We start from the raw sequence: 16,695 nt of genomic DNA on the forward strand, positions 1-16,695 counted from the left end.
TAGTACAAAAATATAAATACTAAATTCACCTTTAAGGCCAAATAATGGTATACAATACAATAATGCAACTTATAGACCTGAGTATCCAGAAGTCACGATCCTCGGATCCAAATTGACACTCCTCACTGGTGTGGTAGATGATTATAGGACCAGCTTGACGACGTATATGTATACGATCCAATATGCATATATATTATACACATATGAATACGGCCGACGGTTATTGGATATAATAATATATTACTACGTCACATAACAAATAAACCAAGACGTAAGTTTATATAAACACCGGATTGACAATAACAGGGCACGTGGTTCCTATGCCACCGGGCAACGTAACCGGGCACACACGTACATAAAGGTGTCGGGCCTAGTGCGGCAACAACACAGGTCGACCGGTTTAGACGACAGTCATGACAAAAGTGTATATGGCGCGACAGAGTTGACGCGTCGATCGAGACGGCGGCGACAAGTTCACGGCGATCACAGCTTGACCACTCGGGGGGAAAACTAGACAAGTGTGTAGACCGGACTGTCACTTGCGCTACGATGGCCTTTGACCCGGCTGAAACGCGCCAAGAGGATCGGTGTTCGAACAAAAATAAATCCACAACTACTTCTACAAGTTTGATGTGTACCGGCATGTTGTTATTCTTAGTGAAAAGAGCAAGGACGTATTTTGAAAGAATATACGCAAAGTAATTAAATTACTAAAAGAAGTGTTTATTATTACGAAAATTACAATGTACTGTATCTTAAATGCTTAATTACTCTAGACTTATTACATAGATTTTCTGTATAACAAATGAGGTTCTGCCTGAGTGCGTATAACTCTACGACTCACTGGGCGGCCGTGACCAAGGAGCCCTCTGTGCAACGACCAGGGTAGGAATTGCTGGATAAGCAGATTCCAGCTCGAGCGTCCGTTCCCGTAGTCACGTACGCCAGTATACATATCTATATATATCTTAGTCCGTGGGCCTATCCATTCTTTAATATCTATGGTTCCGCCAGCAATATTTGATAACGATAATATGCAGGGCGTCCAAAAAAGTTTAAAAAAACTCTAGACGTGAGAAAACTAAAATGGAACGCTATAGGGCGCACTACGCCAGAAATAATTAATTACTTAAACAGACTCAAGTACCGACTTTGAATGATATTTCTATGTACTTAGAAGCGCGACTACATTTTGCAAAATCTTATAGCCGCTTAGGTACAACATTTGAGATTATAAAAAACAGATCTCAAAACTTCAGAAACCTACAAGAAGACGGTAACTCGCCAGTACATCGCGCGGCACCCGAAACCGCGGACGGCCGGAGTTAGACATTTTTTTAAAAATACCTACAGTCATTTATATTTTGTTTAATTAAACAAAACCCACTTAAATCAATTATCAATTATATAAACAATTGGACATTGGTCACGTTTAACGCTCTTAAATAGATTTACTATTGATGTGATTATATGAATAGGTAACTACTTCTGGGAAAACTACTGACATAGATTGTTGCGTGTTGCTGGTGTAATTACCAACTAACGTATAAATATGTACCTAATAGTTTTTAAAGTTCAATAAATCCATAAGATGTAGAATGTAGATAACGTCCACGTAAGATAATATTATACTTTTAAGTTACCAAACTTTCGGTTTAGGTCCTTCTAAAACGTACTCCCGGAATCGGGGGTCCTCGAATACCTCCCCCCCCTGGTGTATTTTGGAAAAGGTTCAGTTTTTGTACGACGTTTCTGAAACTCGAGATTTGTATAGTTTGGAGGTCGCTGATCAAATTCGGCGTCTTGTGTCTAGACTGAGCGAGCAGTTTTTCTCCGTCTTTTGGGGGTTCAAAAATTTTTAAATCTGCGTTTTTCGTGTTTTTCAGCACGAAGTGCTACGTACAACGTACACTTAGATTTTGGGCGCTCCGATCCGTTTTTGTAGTGGGACTTTATAGAGTACTTTACGCCTGTACGATTGGCACCGAGATCAAGGTTATCCGACTTTTGGTTCGGGAGTTATGATTTTTAGGGTATTTTTTGTACTTAGAAAATTACGTATTTACGTGTTTTTAGATATTTTTTTTCGTTTGATCACTACTAAATTCTAGAATCTGATTATTTGGCGTACGAGGATTCAAAAAACCTCTATGGTCGAAGTACGTACGACCATTATTTCGCCCGAAATCGTAGTAGCAATAAGTTAGAAAACTAATTATACTATTTTTCGTATTACCAAGGCGTCTCCTTGTGGGATACGTCTGTGTAACGTATCAAGTAATAAATGTTTTGAACTTTTTTTTTTCACACTTATTTTAGTAGGCGTGTAGCAGTAGCTCATTATTTATTAATGTAAATCGATAAGCATATAAGAATAAAATATTAAAACCTATAAAATAATAGATCAATTCACTCTATTACTCTAACACGTATTATATTTGAGCTAATAACACAAAATGGGATGTAGGTATATTTTGAAATACTATCTTGGATAGTATCTACTAGATATCTACTACTGTCTGGAAATTTACTAACGCTGGACAATATAGGTATAAACGCAGAGTAAATTAGTAAATGACAGATGTATATTATAATATGAGGTATGCACTATATTCAGAACTCTTGTGGTCGTCTGTTTATGGATAAGATTAATACCACACAGGAGAACGAGAAATAGTGAAATCTCAAGTTTATCGATAGAGAATTTTATGGAGATTCCATTTAAATGGTCAGTGTAACGAAGTTTTTAGTAGTTAAATAGATAGCTTACAACAATCATAAAATGACCAAAAATTCTTAGAATTTTCTTTTCATTAATTAATCTTAGATTGTAAATTATGATACCGAATAATAAATAAGTGTAACTGTGTAACCACGTTTCAATAGTTGAGGTAATGTTCAATTCATATGTTAAATTGTAAATAATAATATTATTTATTAATATTTTTTACTTTTTAAGTGGGTTCTGTTTAATTAAACAAAATATAAATGATTGTAGGTATTTTTAAAAAAATGTCTAAGTCCGGCCGTCCACGGTTTCAGGTGCCGCGCGACCTGCTGCAGAGGCACCGTGTTCCCGCGAGCTCCTGACAATTTTCCGAGAGGAGTCGACGCTATCTGATCACATATTCGGAATCCCAGTATGTTTTATTCAGAATCTTTAGAATGAATGTGTTAAGTCCGCCAGCAATAAGTTCAAAAAACATTAAGAGGACACTGTCTACATTCTACAAAATATTTTTTGTCATAGGTAGCTACTAGCTACACCACTACACCAGTAACTATACAATGCCATTTGGCTCCGTCTTAGTGTCTTACAAACGGATAACATAGCAAATTGTAATTTCTGAATAATCCAATAAACTCTAATTTATTTTATGTAAGAGTGAATTAACGTATTATTAAATTTATTGTTGATTTATTATTCCAGTCCTTATAAGTCCTCATTATTATTTATTATAGCAATATAGCCTATACCTTATAATATATTAAAACTTGACTTAATTTAAATGCATTTTGAATCTACATAGTAGAAATGTACTAATGTACATTAATTGTACCTATGATTTAAATGCGTTTAGCAAAAAATAAAAAAAAAACCAATTACTATTATAATTTTATAATATTTTTATAATATTTTTAATATTACAATTATAGTAGGCACCTATTGCAAATAAGATAAAAAAAAATAATAACATGATAATATTATGAAAGCATTTTAGTTTACCGTCATTATAAAATATTTTGAATTCAATTTTAAAAATCATGATGATTAAGTAAGTATTGAAAGGAAATTTTTATTATAACTAAGTAACGATGAATTTTTTTAGGTAGTTTACAAAATACATATAAATATAAATCCCTTTTAAGATTTGTAGGTATAAAACCGCATTGTATATTATATCACCAATTTCTCATGTTTCTGTGCGTATCTTTCAATACATATTTTCCTTTTAAAATAGACAATATAAAGTTAGCTTAGATTCTTTAGAACGAATAAATAATATAAAATACCACACATTTTCATGATTATCTAACATTTTTTTTCCCATTCAAACACAATAATCATTAAACATTTTTATTTTTACTCAAAATTAATTATGAAAAATTATGTTTCACTTTTAAAAACGTGAGTAACTTTATCAAATATACTAGAATACTACTAATTTAATATAAATTTTATTTTCAATCGAGTTGATCGAAAGAATTCCACATGGATAAGTCATATTATGTACCTAGTTATAATTACTATTGTTTTGATTAAATGTACTGTATCATGTATATTTACCCGTACTACCGATGACCGATGCATCATCTATTCAGATTTAAAGCAAGTGTTTAACATGGAAAATCTTTAAAAATGTAGTATACTTATTACAACATAGTAAGTATAACATAAATATACAATACCATTTAATAAATAAAAACATGGAAAAATATTTCATATTGAACGGTAGAAATATATTTGGTAAAAGTGTAAGTTTGCTTTAAATGTACTAAGTCACAAAGATGATATATTAAACACTAGGTAGTCGATACTACAGCAATATATTTCTTCGAGAATTGGATATGTAATAAGCTAATAAATAAAGAAATTGAACAGCGGCAATACATTTTTCTTACAGTCAAATAAGTACTAAATTTATGAAGTATGAATCTATAATACCTATAATATATAGCAATATATTGTATTTGGTAATCGGATAGGCAATAAACACACAATTGAACGTTAGCAATAGATTTTTGTTAATCGGGTAGGCAATAAACACACAATTGAACGTTAGCAATAGATTTTCAGGATTAAGGTAGGCAACTTTGTATACAAATTGACGATTAGCAATAGATTTTGGGAAAACTTGAATTCTCTTATCAAATATTGCTAGCGGACCGGTCCGTACATTATACTTTTAAGATTATCTACTGTGTTTTTGAATTTTAACTTCCCAAATTGATGTTCTCATTGCTATTTGGATTTTGGGTAGTATTTACTATTTTGATTTTTTTAATTCGTCCAAATCGTTGAATTTAGAATTATCGTTTTTTAGACAGTTAAATAGATTGTCATATTTTGTCAGACAATGTATATATATTATAATACTATCGGAGTATCGGATTGTATTAATTATTAATTATCAATGGAAGTATAGAGATTATAATTTGTTTTCTTATTCAATATATTAACAATGTTTTGATTTAAGTTTTGAACTTTGAATCTGTGTCAAAGGCAATTAGATTTGAGTTACAAACACATGCAGTGTTTGCATATAAAAGACATTATAAATACAATAATAAGTAAGGTCAGTAGTACATCATATTTTAACTCAACAGTTACACTTTCATGAACTGTTAATATGCTTACCAATTAGATTCGTATGTACCAAATGTGCATATTACTATACTTATATTTTTTTCTGCTTAGTGTAATTTAATTAAACATCAAAAGTTGTCATATTATTTACAATGAAAATGAAAACTAAAACTGGAATTAAATATACACCAATTATGCTTAAAAATTCAGTTGAAGAAGTTCCAAAATGTAATAATTACAAAATTATTTCATTACTCACCATTCTGTTGTTGATGTTTGTTTTAATATACCTACAAATAAGTGACAATGAAAAGATATTGGAAAATAGTAATATTTCAAGCAAATATCTTAAACAGAAGATTGATGTTGGTTCTAATCATGAAGTTAATAATTACTGTACAGCAACTTTGGATGAATATAAATTTGATTGTTTTCCAAGAGGAAAAGCTGATAAGCAAAGCTGTGAAAAAAGAAATTGCTGTTGGTCTCCTAGTATTCAAAATTCTCAAATACCTTGGTGTTACTATTCTTCAAATTATAGTAATTACAAAGTTATTAATGTGACTGAATCCAGAAATGAAATAATAGCATTTTTTAACATAACAACAAATACCATTTATAAAAATGACATTAAAGTATTGTGCATGGATATTTCATTTCAAACAGCACAACGATTACGTGTTAAGGTAAAAAATTATTTTGAGTTTATAAATTTTCAAAAACTAATGTGTATATTTATTTTATTGTTAGTATTATTATTAAAAAGTTTCACTTAAGTAACTTAATTTTTGTAAATTTAATACCAATTATATTATTTAATTATTTAATCATCTAGATATACGATCCAGAGAATAAACGTTATGAGCCACCATATCCTGAAATACCAATACTTAAATTAAATAATACAAATGAGCCATTAGTATCCGACTATATTGTACAATTATCAGATAATAACGTTGGATTTGCAATTCTGAGGAAAATTGATAACTTAACCATGTATGTATCTTAGAATTTGTGGTTTATAGGTTGTCTTAAGTTTTTTTTACATATATATCTTTTTTTATATCTAGATTTGACAGTCGAAATATTGGAGGTTTCATTTATTCTGATCAATTTATTCAACTTTCAGCATTATTACCAACTAAATATATATATGGGTTAGGTGAACATAGATCTAATCTCATGCTTGATATGAATTGGAAAACATATACGTTTTTCAACCATGATAGTCCTCCAACAAATGATGTAAGTTAATATTGTTATTCAGTTTATTATACTACAATACAGTAAATTTATGTTTTTATTTAGATGAATGGATATGGTTCACATCCATTTTACTTAATGATTGAAAAATCAGGAAAAAGCCATGGAGTTTTTTTGTTCAACAGCAATGCTATGGGTATGAAATAGTTAATTAAACCTGTAGAAATTGTTAGGTATAGGCACAGATATCTATATAGCCATATGGGTATACAATAAAAAGTAAATAGCCAATGTAATAACTGAAAATTCAGTCAGGAAATTAACCAAATTGTCCTATAAAATGAGAAATTAATACATTGTTTACATTTTACAAATGTTAATAGATATTCACAGTCATCTAAAATCCAGTTTTTTGTTATTATTTTATAAATTATATTGTATTTTTCAATCTAGAGAGTCAGTTACATAGTTGTTGTTTCCATACACAATGATTATTTGAACAGTAAATACTCATTAATTAAATTTTCAAAATATTTTAACTCGTGTTGAACTATTTACATGCATATGGTTTGATTATTATTTGGTTTTTTTTAAACTAATGTTGTTAAAAAAATTTTTGCTCAGTCAAAATACTTGAAAATATATTACAAGGTTCCTCGTAAGTTGTTGTAAGTGAAAATTAATAAAAAAAGTTGAGCTTAAATTAACAATTATTTTTTATAAATGTCTGAAGTTTGAATTTTGACAATATTCACAAAATTCATGAAAATTTGCAAATTATTTTGTGTTAGCAACTCATAAACATTTTTTCTATTTATATCCTAGCTTTGAAAATTCTTCTTAAGGTACCTACTTTTAGGAAAAGAAAAAAGTTTACCGGAAAGTCAAATTATTTTTTTAAGAGCATTTGAAGTTAGACATTGCATACTCACCTATAAATTAACAAATTCTCTTTCAACGATTTTCTTATTTTGTTGTTTTTCAAAAACTATTAAGTATTAATCGTAGTTAGTTGAAATTTCATCAAGTTCATTCAAAAGATATTAAATCTATCATACACAATATTATTTTATGTATCTGATTAAATATTTACCTATATTGAACATGTCCACTGCATTCTTATTATAGAAGCAATTTAACTTAAGAGGACGTCCTACAGAAACATACCAACTTACAATCCTCAAGAGATAGATCAACCATGTGTTGCAGCACCAATCGGCCTTAATTTTTAGGTGTTTTCTCATAAAACATACTTTGCGCATTCCAAGAACTTGGGTTATTGAGTGATTTTATTGAAATAACACCTATCAACAAAATTATAGAAAAGATTCAAGTCTGGTTCCGTAAAAATCCTGATTCTTGATATCTCATGTTTAATAATGCCTGTTTTTTACTTTTTCGACAGTTATTTTTAGGACTTGAAACTTTAAAATCAAAAATCAGACATCTTATTGTTCATAAGTGTTATTACAATAAAATCACTAAGTAACCCAAACGGGTACTGGTCTAGTTGACCCCCGCCAGGAAGGTAATTCCCCCGCCACTCAAGTTTAGTTGACGCCCGCCACTAATGTATAATATACTGATATACTGCAGAGTGCAGATAAAAAAGATACGAAATCATATACGTTAGGTATTTGTGTGAAATTCTCTAATTAGATATTTTAAGAATTATATTTGGTAAAATCCGTGTGATAAAATGAATTATATAAGATAGGCATAACAGCGGGTGCCGTATATAATATTATGAAGTATCTACCTCAGTTATTCAGTTGTTGTCATCTGACCAAAAAGAAAATGAATTTCCGACAAATTTATAGTGACGTGCATGATGTTTCATCGGCAATAATTTTTTTGCAAAACCAAAATATTATCCTTAAGACTAGGACTTGTGACAGTGGACACGAAATGGTTTTGGATACACAAAGGGATCGGTGGCGATGTCATTTAAGATCATGTCGAGCAGAAAATGGTCTCAAGACCAATAATTGGATACAAAGTGCCAAGGTAAAGTTGCCAACTATTGTTCACTTCATTTATGGTTGGGCTCATGAACTGACATCAGTGGACTTTTGAAAACGTGAATTTGAAATGAGCAAATCTTCTGTAGTAGATTGGAATAATTTTATGAGGGAAGTTTGTGTATGGAAAATTTCTCAAGGTGATTCCAAAATAGGAGGTGTTGGTTGTATTGTCGAGATCGACGAAAGTTTATTTGTTAGACGCAAAAATAATGCTGGTCGAATACTGCCACAGCAATGGGTATTTGGTGGCATATGTCGTGAGACCAATGAGTGTTTAGTCGCATGTATACCCGATCGGTCGGAAAATACATTATTGCCAATAATTTGCGAACGTATACGAGTTGGATCGACCATTATATCTGATTCCTGGCGAGCCTATAATAATATACAACAAACCGGCCATTATATACATTCAACAGTAAACCACAAATATAATTTTGTGGATCCTATAAGTGGAGCTCATACACAGAATATTGAGAGGATGTGGGGAAGTGCTAAATGGGGCAACAAGAAACTTAGAGGGACTAAGAGAAACTTCCTAGATTCTTATTTGTCAGAATTTATGTGGCGGAGTAAATTAAACGGTCGGGATCCATTTAAAGAAATTTTGAAGGATATAGCAGAATTTTGGCCACCAGCATAATTTTTATTATTATTTTTTATTTTTATTTATTATTACCATATTTTTTATATATTTTTATTTTGATTGCTTGAATTGTTATGTATAATCATAAATGTATAATTTTTGTCATAATTTTTTTTATAATCATAAATGTATAATTTTTAATAAATGTATCGTACATTTTTATATAAATTATTAGTAATCGAAAATACAAAATGTAAGTGGCGGGCGTCAACTAAACTTGAGTGGCGGGGGTCAACTAGACCAGTACCCCCAAACAGGTTTTTAAAGGAAATTGTTTGCGTACATACTTTGATGAGATGTCTTCCAAACTATTCTTTCTAAACTTACGATAATCCTTATAAACCTAACATTTAAAGGGCTACCAAATGATCTGTTCCTAGCTTAAAAAACGTGGGCCCTTACTTATTTAGTGCATAAACACTGTATTTTAATTGTATGTCTTAAGGTAAATTTATAATGGGCTTATTGTAAATTACGAAGTACATTAGTATTTTTGTTTTAGATATTGTGTTGCAGCCGACACCAGCAATTACTTACCGAACAATTGGTGGTGTATTAGATTTTTATTATTTCATGGGACCAACACCTTCTGATGTTATTTCTCAATATACAGATACAATTGGAAGATCATTTTTACCATCTTATTGGACATTAGGATTTCATTTATGTCGGCAAGTGTTTTTTAGTGACATATCAAATTTTCAATTAGTAATTAATTTTTAGTATTTAACTTTTTAATGAAAATAATTTTTAGATTTGGACAAACGTTAAAAGAACTTATAAATGTTCATAATAGAACTGTTAATGCAGGAATTCCTTGGGTAAATTATTTATTCACACATTGTAAATTACTTAAATTACTAATAAACCATATTTAATATTTTTCTTATTATTATTATTATTCTCACATAAAGCTATAATTTTTTTTATTTTTAGGATACACATTGGAATGACATTGATTATATGAAAAATAGAAATGATTTCACTTTAAGTGATAATTTTACTGATCTTCCTAAATATGTTAATTATTTGCATGAGGTATTATTGAATTTATTATTTGTTAAATGTAGTAGTTGTATACATTCATTTTATCTTTGAAGGGTGGAATGCATCATGTAATTATACTGGACCCTGGAGTATCTTCTCGTGAACCAAAAGGATCATATCCACCTTATGATGATGGTTTAAAAAATGGAATTTTCATTAAAAATTCTTCTGGTCTCCCACTTGAAGGCCAAGTATGTTTTTCCTATTTAAATATTTTTTATGTTTATAATTTACATAAATACTTTTTAGGTATGGAACCTTGATGGAGGTACTGTATTCCCAGATTTCACCAATCCAAAGTCAATTGATTATTGGATAAATCAAATATCCAACTATCATAATATTCTTCCGTTTGATGGTTTATGGATTGTTAGTTCTACATTTAGTATTTTAAACTATTCAAATTGTGTCTTTAGTCCTTCCTTTCTATACAATTTTAGGACATGAATGAACCATCAAATTTTGTCAACGGTGATTGGGAAGGTTGCATATTTACTAATTCTAGTAGTTGGGAAAATCCACAGTATACACCTAGTGTTGCTGGTGGAAAATTAAATTATAAAACTATTTGCATGTCAGCAAATCAGCACGCTGGACTTCATTATAATTTACATAATCTTTATGGATTTTCAGAAGCAATAACAACACAATTGTAAGATTTACAATCGGTTACATTAGTAAATAGAAACTTTTTATTTCATAGTAACCTGAAAAAAATATTTTAAACTTTAGTGCATTGTCAGTTATCAAAAATGCAAGACCGCTAGTTATTTCAAGATCAAGTTTTGCTGGCTTGGGGCACTTTGCTGGTCATTGGACTGGAGATGTATTTTCAACTTGGGATGATATGAAACAATCTATTACTGGTAATCATTTAAAGTTTATGTTTTTTGTTATCATGCAGAATGTGTTCTACTGGGACTCAGGCAGTTGGAGTACCAGGATTGAGGTCTACCTCATTGCCAATATTTATCAATCTCTAATGTATTACCTGTGAGTCTGTGCTATCAAAAGTTAAATTTAATTATTTATACATTTGGACTAATATTTTTCAAGTATAGTGATGAGCATTAATATAAAAATACTATTTTTTATGTACACAAAATAAATAGACATGCACTGGAATACCAGGTAAACGGTATTACCAAGATAACAAAACTGATTTTGCACCATTTAAGACTTATAACTAGGCACTATCAATTTTTTAATTTTGTATTGTACTGACTAAATGTTCTCCCAATGATACTAGGTTCATCTGTACTGAGGTACCACCAGACCTAATTAAATAATTCAAATATAATATTATAAGTAAATAGTTGTAATATTATTGGTATAGTGCATGGTGGTTGCATTCATGATTTAATTGGGAGAAATACACATACTGCATTATAGACTTAAGTCTTGATTTGTATTAATTATTGCTGTATTACATTACATTTTATTTTAGATATTGTGCTTTTCAACATGTTTGGTGTACCACTGGTTGGAGCTGATATATGTGGTTTTAATGGTAATACTACTGTTGAACTTTGTTCACGCTGGAGTCAATTAGGTGCATTTTATCCATTCTCAAGAAACCATAACTCTGATGAAAGTTTTGTATGTATTGATTTTAATAGTTGCCCGTTTATTTGAGGAAATAATTGAATTACATTTATTATACAAAAGGATCAAGATCCTGTGGCTTTGGGACCATTGGTTATAGAATCAGCTAAAAAAGCACTATTAATTCGATATTCATTGCTTCCGTATTTGTATTCTCTATTTTGGAGAGCACATATTTATGGTGAAACAGTTGCACGACCACTGTTTTTTGAGTAAGTATATTTAGTTTTATATACTTCTTAATTTGATGATCTTGAAAGATAATGTTATGTATAATGAAATTATTTAGATATCCACATGATAGCTGTACTTACAACATTGATACACAATTCCTATGGGGTTCTGCTCTACTAATTTCACCAGTTTTAAAGGAGGTTTGTTTATTATAATTTTACTTACAATAATTTATTTAATATACACATGTCTACTTGATTTTAGAACCAAGTGGATGTAGACATCTATTTACCAAATGATGTATGGTATGATTATTATTCTAAAAAGTCTACCCAAAGTCTTGGATCCATTTTCACTGTTGAAGCCCCTAATGATACTATTCCACTTAAAATACGTGGTGGCTATATTTTACCAGTTCAAGATCCAGCTACTACCACTACATCTAGGTATTCTTTCCTTAATACATTTTATCCTTATGTACTTGAAATGTAAGGTTGGAAATATAACTTATAATGTGTTACTATAGTCCTTAATTTGTTTATTAATCTAATTTTTACTATGCATCAATATTATTTAAATTAAATTATAGCCGTAAAAATTCATTTGGACTATTAGTTGCACCAAACAAATTTAAAGAAGCATTTGGCTACTTATTTTGGGACGACGGTGACTCTTTAAGTAAATAATCATATAATTATTTTTTCCTGCTGTATTTTATAGTAAACCTTTTTTTAAGATGTATGGGAAAATGGGTTATATAATGAAATCCATTTCAAACTAAACAACACAATGTTGTTAAATGAGGTTATCACAAATAATTATTCAGATGAAAAGACTATTTTACAAAATATTACTGTTTTTGGTATCAAAAATGAACCAAAAAATATTCAAGTGAATGGCGTCACATACAGTAATTTTTATCACAATACGACTGAAGAAGTGAGTACTAAATATTAAATTGTGTTACAATAAATTAATTTTGTCTTTTACAACTATTTATTACTATTATTTGTTATCAGCTTTCAATTAAAATAATTTTGGTAAATATTGGAAAGTTGAATGTAATTATATACATATATATTTTATTATTTTACAGGTCCTTTACTTCCTATTATTAAACTTGGACTTGAATATTGTTTTCAATATCACATGGACTTAAACATTTATTGAAACATATTTTATACAATTGTATATTTTTTTTTAGGTAAATGTATTTTATGTACTAAATTAAATAATGATGAGGAAATCTTATATTATATACTTTTGAAATGAATCTTTTATTAATAAACTGTTATCCTTGATATCACTTTGATTTAATATTCATATTTGTATTTTTAATTTTAATGAGCTATTAATGATACCCTTTGTACATTGATTTTATCCAATCAAATAGGTACATACTTTGTTTTTCTATTAATTTATACTAACTTTATCGTTGTGCTTATTACTATATTAATTATAAATAAAAATAAAATGTTAAAATGTTGATAAATAGTGTAACTGAGCTTTAGTGTTTTGTGGTTCATTCAACTACTTTATTTCATAAATGTTTATAACTTGAGTCTATTTATTTCTTCTTTTTTAATTTGTAACTTTATTAATAATTAGTGCAGTTCTATTGTTTAATATGCAATTACAATATGACTATATTATCAAGATCTTCATATTACTATTTATGCAGTTTTTTTTCTTCTTACAAATATATTACTGTCACTCAATACCAAATGAACTAAAGTTTGATTGTATACCCAAAGGAAAGTCTGATGAAATAACCTGCAAACAAATGAACTGTTCCTGGACACCGGCAAATCAATCTTTTACTCAATGGCCGTGGTGTTACTATCCAGAATGTTACAATAGTTATAATACAATTAATATTTCAAAGACAAGTACTGGAATAGTAGCATTTTATAATTTATCAATAGCTTCTAATTACAAAAAAAATATACAAATCTTGCGTCTGGATGTTACTTTTGAAACTACACAAAGACTACGAATTACGGTACCTATAAATCTTTATTATAGTGAGTAAAAAAATTAATTAAAATAAAACTGAAATGTAGTTGCTCATTTAAGAAAATATGCCGGGTTCCATGAACAATCACCAAACATTAAACGAATCAATAGTGAACTAATGATCCCTTAAACATGGTTTAGCAGCCCACAATTGGGCTGTTAAATTAATAATTTATTTCATGCAACCCTGAACCCGGTAGTAATGTAGTGAATTTGAAAATTCGATTAATAAAGGTTTTTGATTTATCGAGTATTTGAATTAAAATTACAGAGGTGAAAAATTGTATTACACAAATACACTGTATTTATTCTTAATTGTATTATATGTACATTTATTAATTTATTTTGACATTTATTTATTAGGTAGGTAAATTATTGTGTGTTATCAAAGATATTTGTTGTTTTTTTTTGCGATAACTTGTTGGCCACATTCTGGTTCAAGTTCATTGATATTATCAATACACCTTGCATAATATGAAATAAACTACGATAATATTTTATCTTGGTCGTTATTTGTTTGATTACGAGTACGTCAATTAGGTACGAGCTTATACATACTACATAATAAAGAAATTTGAATTACCTATAGGTATAGGTGTTGGCAAAAAAATTCGAATTGTAAAGTGACATTAACGATAGACATTTTGAATTATCGAGTGAGGACTGTATTAATTATTATCTGAAGGGTATATAGATTAAATTAAGTATTTAAGTTTATCATTTCTAGATGCTGTTAGTTATGACTTATCGGTGCAACTCGTTTGCGCACAATCTACATTTTTTACCTAGATATCGATGACTCGTTTGCGCACAACGAAATCAGTCGTTTACCTGTAACGGACGACTCGTTTGCGCACAACATAAACACTGAGTAACATATATTTTATATTTTTAAATTTGGACTTACCTAAAGTAATTGAATTATCGGTAAAAATTATCAGTACAAATTACCAGCATATCAATAATCAATATATATCGATTTAAAATAATCGTCGTGTATTAGGAAAGCATAATACTTTTAAACAGTCGTTCGCCAGAAAGCTGTACTATAACAACTGACTATATTGACTATGGATATCGAAATTTGTGATGTTTTTGAAACGCGTCGAGGAAAAAAATGTTTAAACATAGAAAATTATAAATTTAGAGAATTCCGAACTTTAAAATCTGGTGATAAAAATTTTAGGTGTACAAATAAAAATTGTTCCGTAAGTGCTGTAGTTAGGTTAGTTAATGAATCATATAAAATTTTAAAAATTACAAACACGCATACCCATGACGAGTACGACGACCGAACAATTCATCGAGAAGTAGTAAGAAGCAATTTGAAACGTAGAGCCGAAGAGGATTTACATATTAAACCAAATAAACTAATACGCCGGGAATTGAAAAACAACGAAAAATCTGAACATCTTCAATATAGCGATATGAAATTAATTCGAAGATCCATGTATGAAAAACGAAAAAAATCCTTTCCAAACATACCGAGATCTTTAGAAGATGCTAAAAAACAATTAGTTGATGATCAGCATAATATTACTTACAAAGGTAATAAATTTTGTTTCGTTAGTGATGATGAAAATATATTTATATTTACATGTAAACAAAATTTGGAATTGCTACAAAGTGCAGAACACGTTTTTGGGGATGGGACATTTTCATTCGCTCCGAAATATTTTGTTCAACTTTATACTATTCACGTATTTACAAACAATTTTTATGTTCCTGTGGCATTTTGTTTTTTAAGTAACAAACATACTGATACTTACATCAGTATGTGGAAAACATTACAAAATATATGTATTCAAATTACTGGTAATATAATAAATTTAAGCAATTTTCATGTCGACTTTGAAAAATCTGCGCATAATGCAGTATTGCAAATTTTCCCTAAATGCAAAATCATGTGTTGTAACTTTCATTTAGGGCAAAATTGGTTTAGGCATATTCAACAACATAAATTATTATCGAGCGAGTACTTAAACAACGACTCAGAAGTTGGAAAATGGATGAAATGTTTTTTTGGATTAAGTTATTTACCCCCTGACGAAGTTTCCGATGGATTTTGTGATCTTATGTCAATAGCACCAAGTACTACGTCTAATATTTCTATATTTTCCGATTATATTTTAGAAAATTACATAACATCGGACAGCAATTTCCCTCCAACATTATGGGCTTGTGAACCTACTAATAATCCTAAGACTACTAATGGTGCCGAGAGTTATCACAAACAATATAATAGTCAGTTTTACACTGCTCATCCGCACATACATCAAGTAATCGACGTCATTATTGGAATTCAAAGTGACACTGATTTAAAAATTAATTCGATAAACAATAAAATCATAAATTTCAAAAGAAAAGAGACAATTAATAAGGAGATACAATTGGAAAACATTTGGAATGAATATAAAAATAATATTATTAATCGTTTAACTTATATGAAGAAAATCGGACTTAAATGTCACCATTCTAAATTAGTATAATTTTATAACTAATAGACTACTATTATTACTTATTAAACCTACAATGCATGTTTTTTAATATATTTTAATTTTTGTAATATTAAAATCATTATTTAAACCTAAAATATGTGTGCGCAAACGAGTTGTGATTTTGTGCGCAAACGTGTTGTAAAAAAGGTAAATGTGCGCAAACGAGTCGCACCC

The 16,695-nt window shown here is 29.4% G+C and overlaps 3 protein-coding genes across 4 annotated transcripts in view; all 3 read left to right on the forward strand.

The window, feature by feature from the left end:
• Window positions 1–4,881: 4,881 nt before the first annotated feature.
• LOC111032457 (lysosomal alpha-glucosidase-like) lies at window positions 4,882–13,234 on the forward strand. Of its 2 annotated transcripts, XM_022312802.1 has the most exons (20): window positions 4,890–4,978; window positions 5,046–5,297; window positions 5,420–5,994; window positions 6,144–6,304; window positions 6,379–6,553; window positions 6,617–6,707; window positions 9,684–9,852; window positions 9,936–10,002; window positions 10,118–10,219; window positions 10,282–10,419; window positions 10,478–10,597; window positions 10,669–10,880; window positions 10,961–11,094; window positions 11,676–11,827; window positions 11,897–12,045; window positions 12,123–12,207; window positions 12,272–12,453; window positions 12,597–12,685; window positions 12,744–12,946; window positions 13,104–13,166. In XM_022312802.1, the coding sequence occupies exons 3-20, from the start codon at window positions 5,461–5,463 to the stop codon at window positions 13,164–13,166; spliced, it is 2,826 nt and encodes a 941-aa protein (XP_022168494.1). In that variant the 5' UTR covers window positions 4,890–4,978; window positions 5,046–5,297; window positions 5,420–5,460. The 2 variants fall into 2 exon arrangements, with proteins under 2 accessions (XP_022168493.1, XP_022168494.1); XM_022312801.1 differs by having other exon boundaries at window positions 4,882–5,297; window positions 13,104–13,234.
• A 50-nt stretch (window positions 13,235–13,284) lies between these two features.
• Window positions 13,285–16,695, forward strand: part of LOC111032445 (lysosomal alpha-glucosidase-like) — a 20,467-nt gene continuing 17,056 nt past the window's right edge. Inside the window, exon 1 of the mRNA XM_022312779.1 lies at window positions 13,285–14,009. Within this exon, the coding sequence (XP_022168471.1) occupies window positions 13,635–14,009 (375 nt within the window). The 5' untranslated portion in view covers window positions 13,285–13,634. The remainder of the gene's footprint in view (window positions 14,010–16,695) is intronic.
• On the forward strand, window positions 14,397–16,680 carry LOC111032447. The gene has a single exon (XM_022312783.1). It carries the CDS (start codon window positions 15,094–15,096, stop codon window positions 16,510–16,512), a length of 1,419 nt encoding a protein of 472 aa, XP_022168475.1. The 5' UTR covers window positions 14,397–15,093; the 3' UTR covers window positions 16,513–16,680.

The sequence above is a fragment of the Myzus persicae genome, unplaced genomic scaffold (assembly GCF_001856785.1).
Source record: "Myzus persicae strain clone G006 unplaced genomic scaffold, MPER_G0061.0, whole genome shotgun sequence".
In the NCBI taxonomy this organism is placed as follows: domain Eukaryota; kingdom Metazoa; phylum Arthropoda; class Insecta; order Hemiptera; family Aphididae; genus Myzus; species Myzus persicae.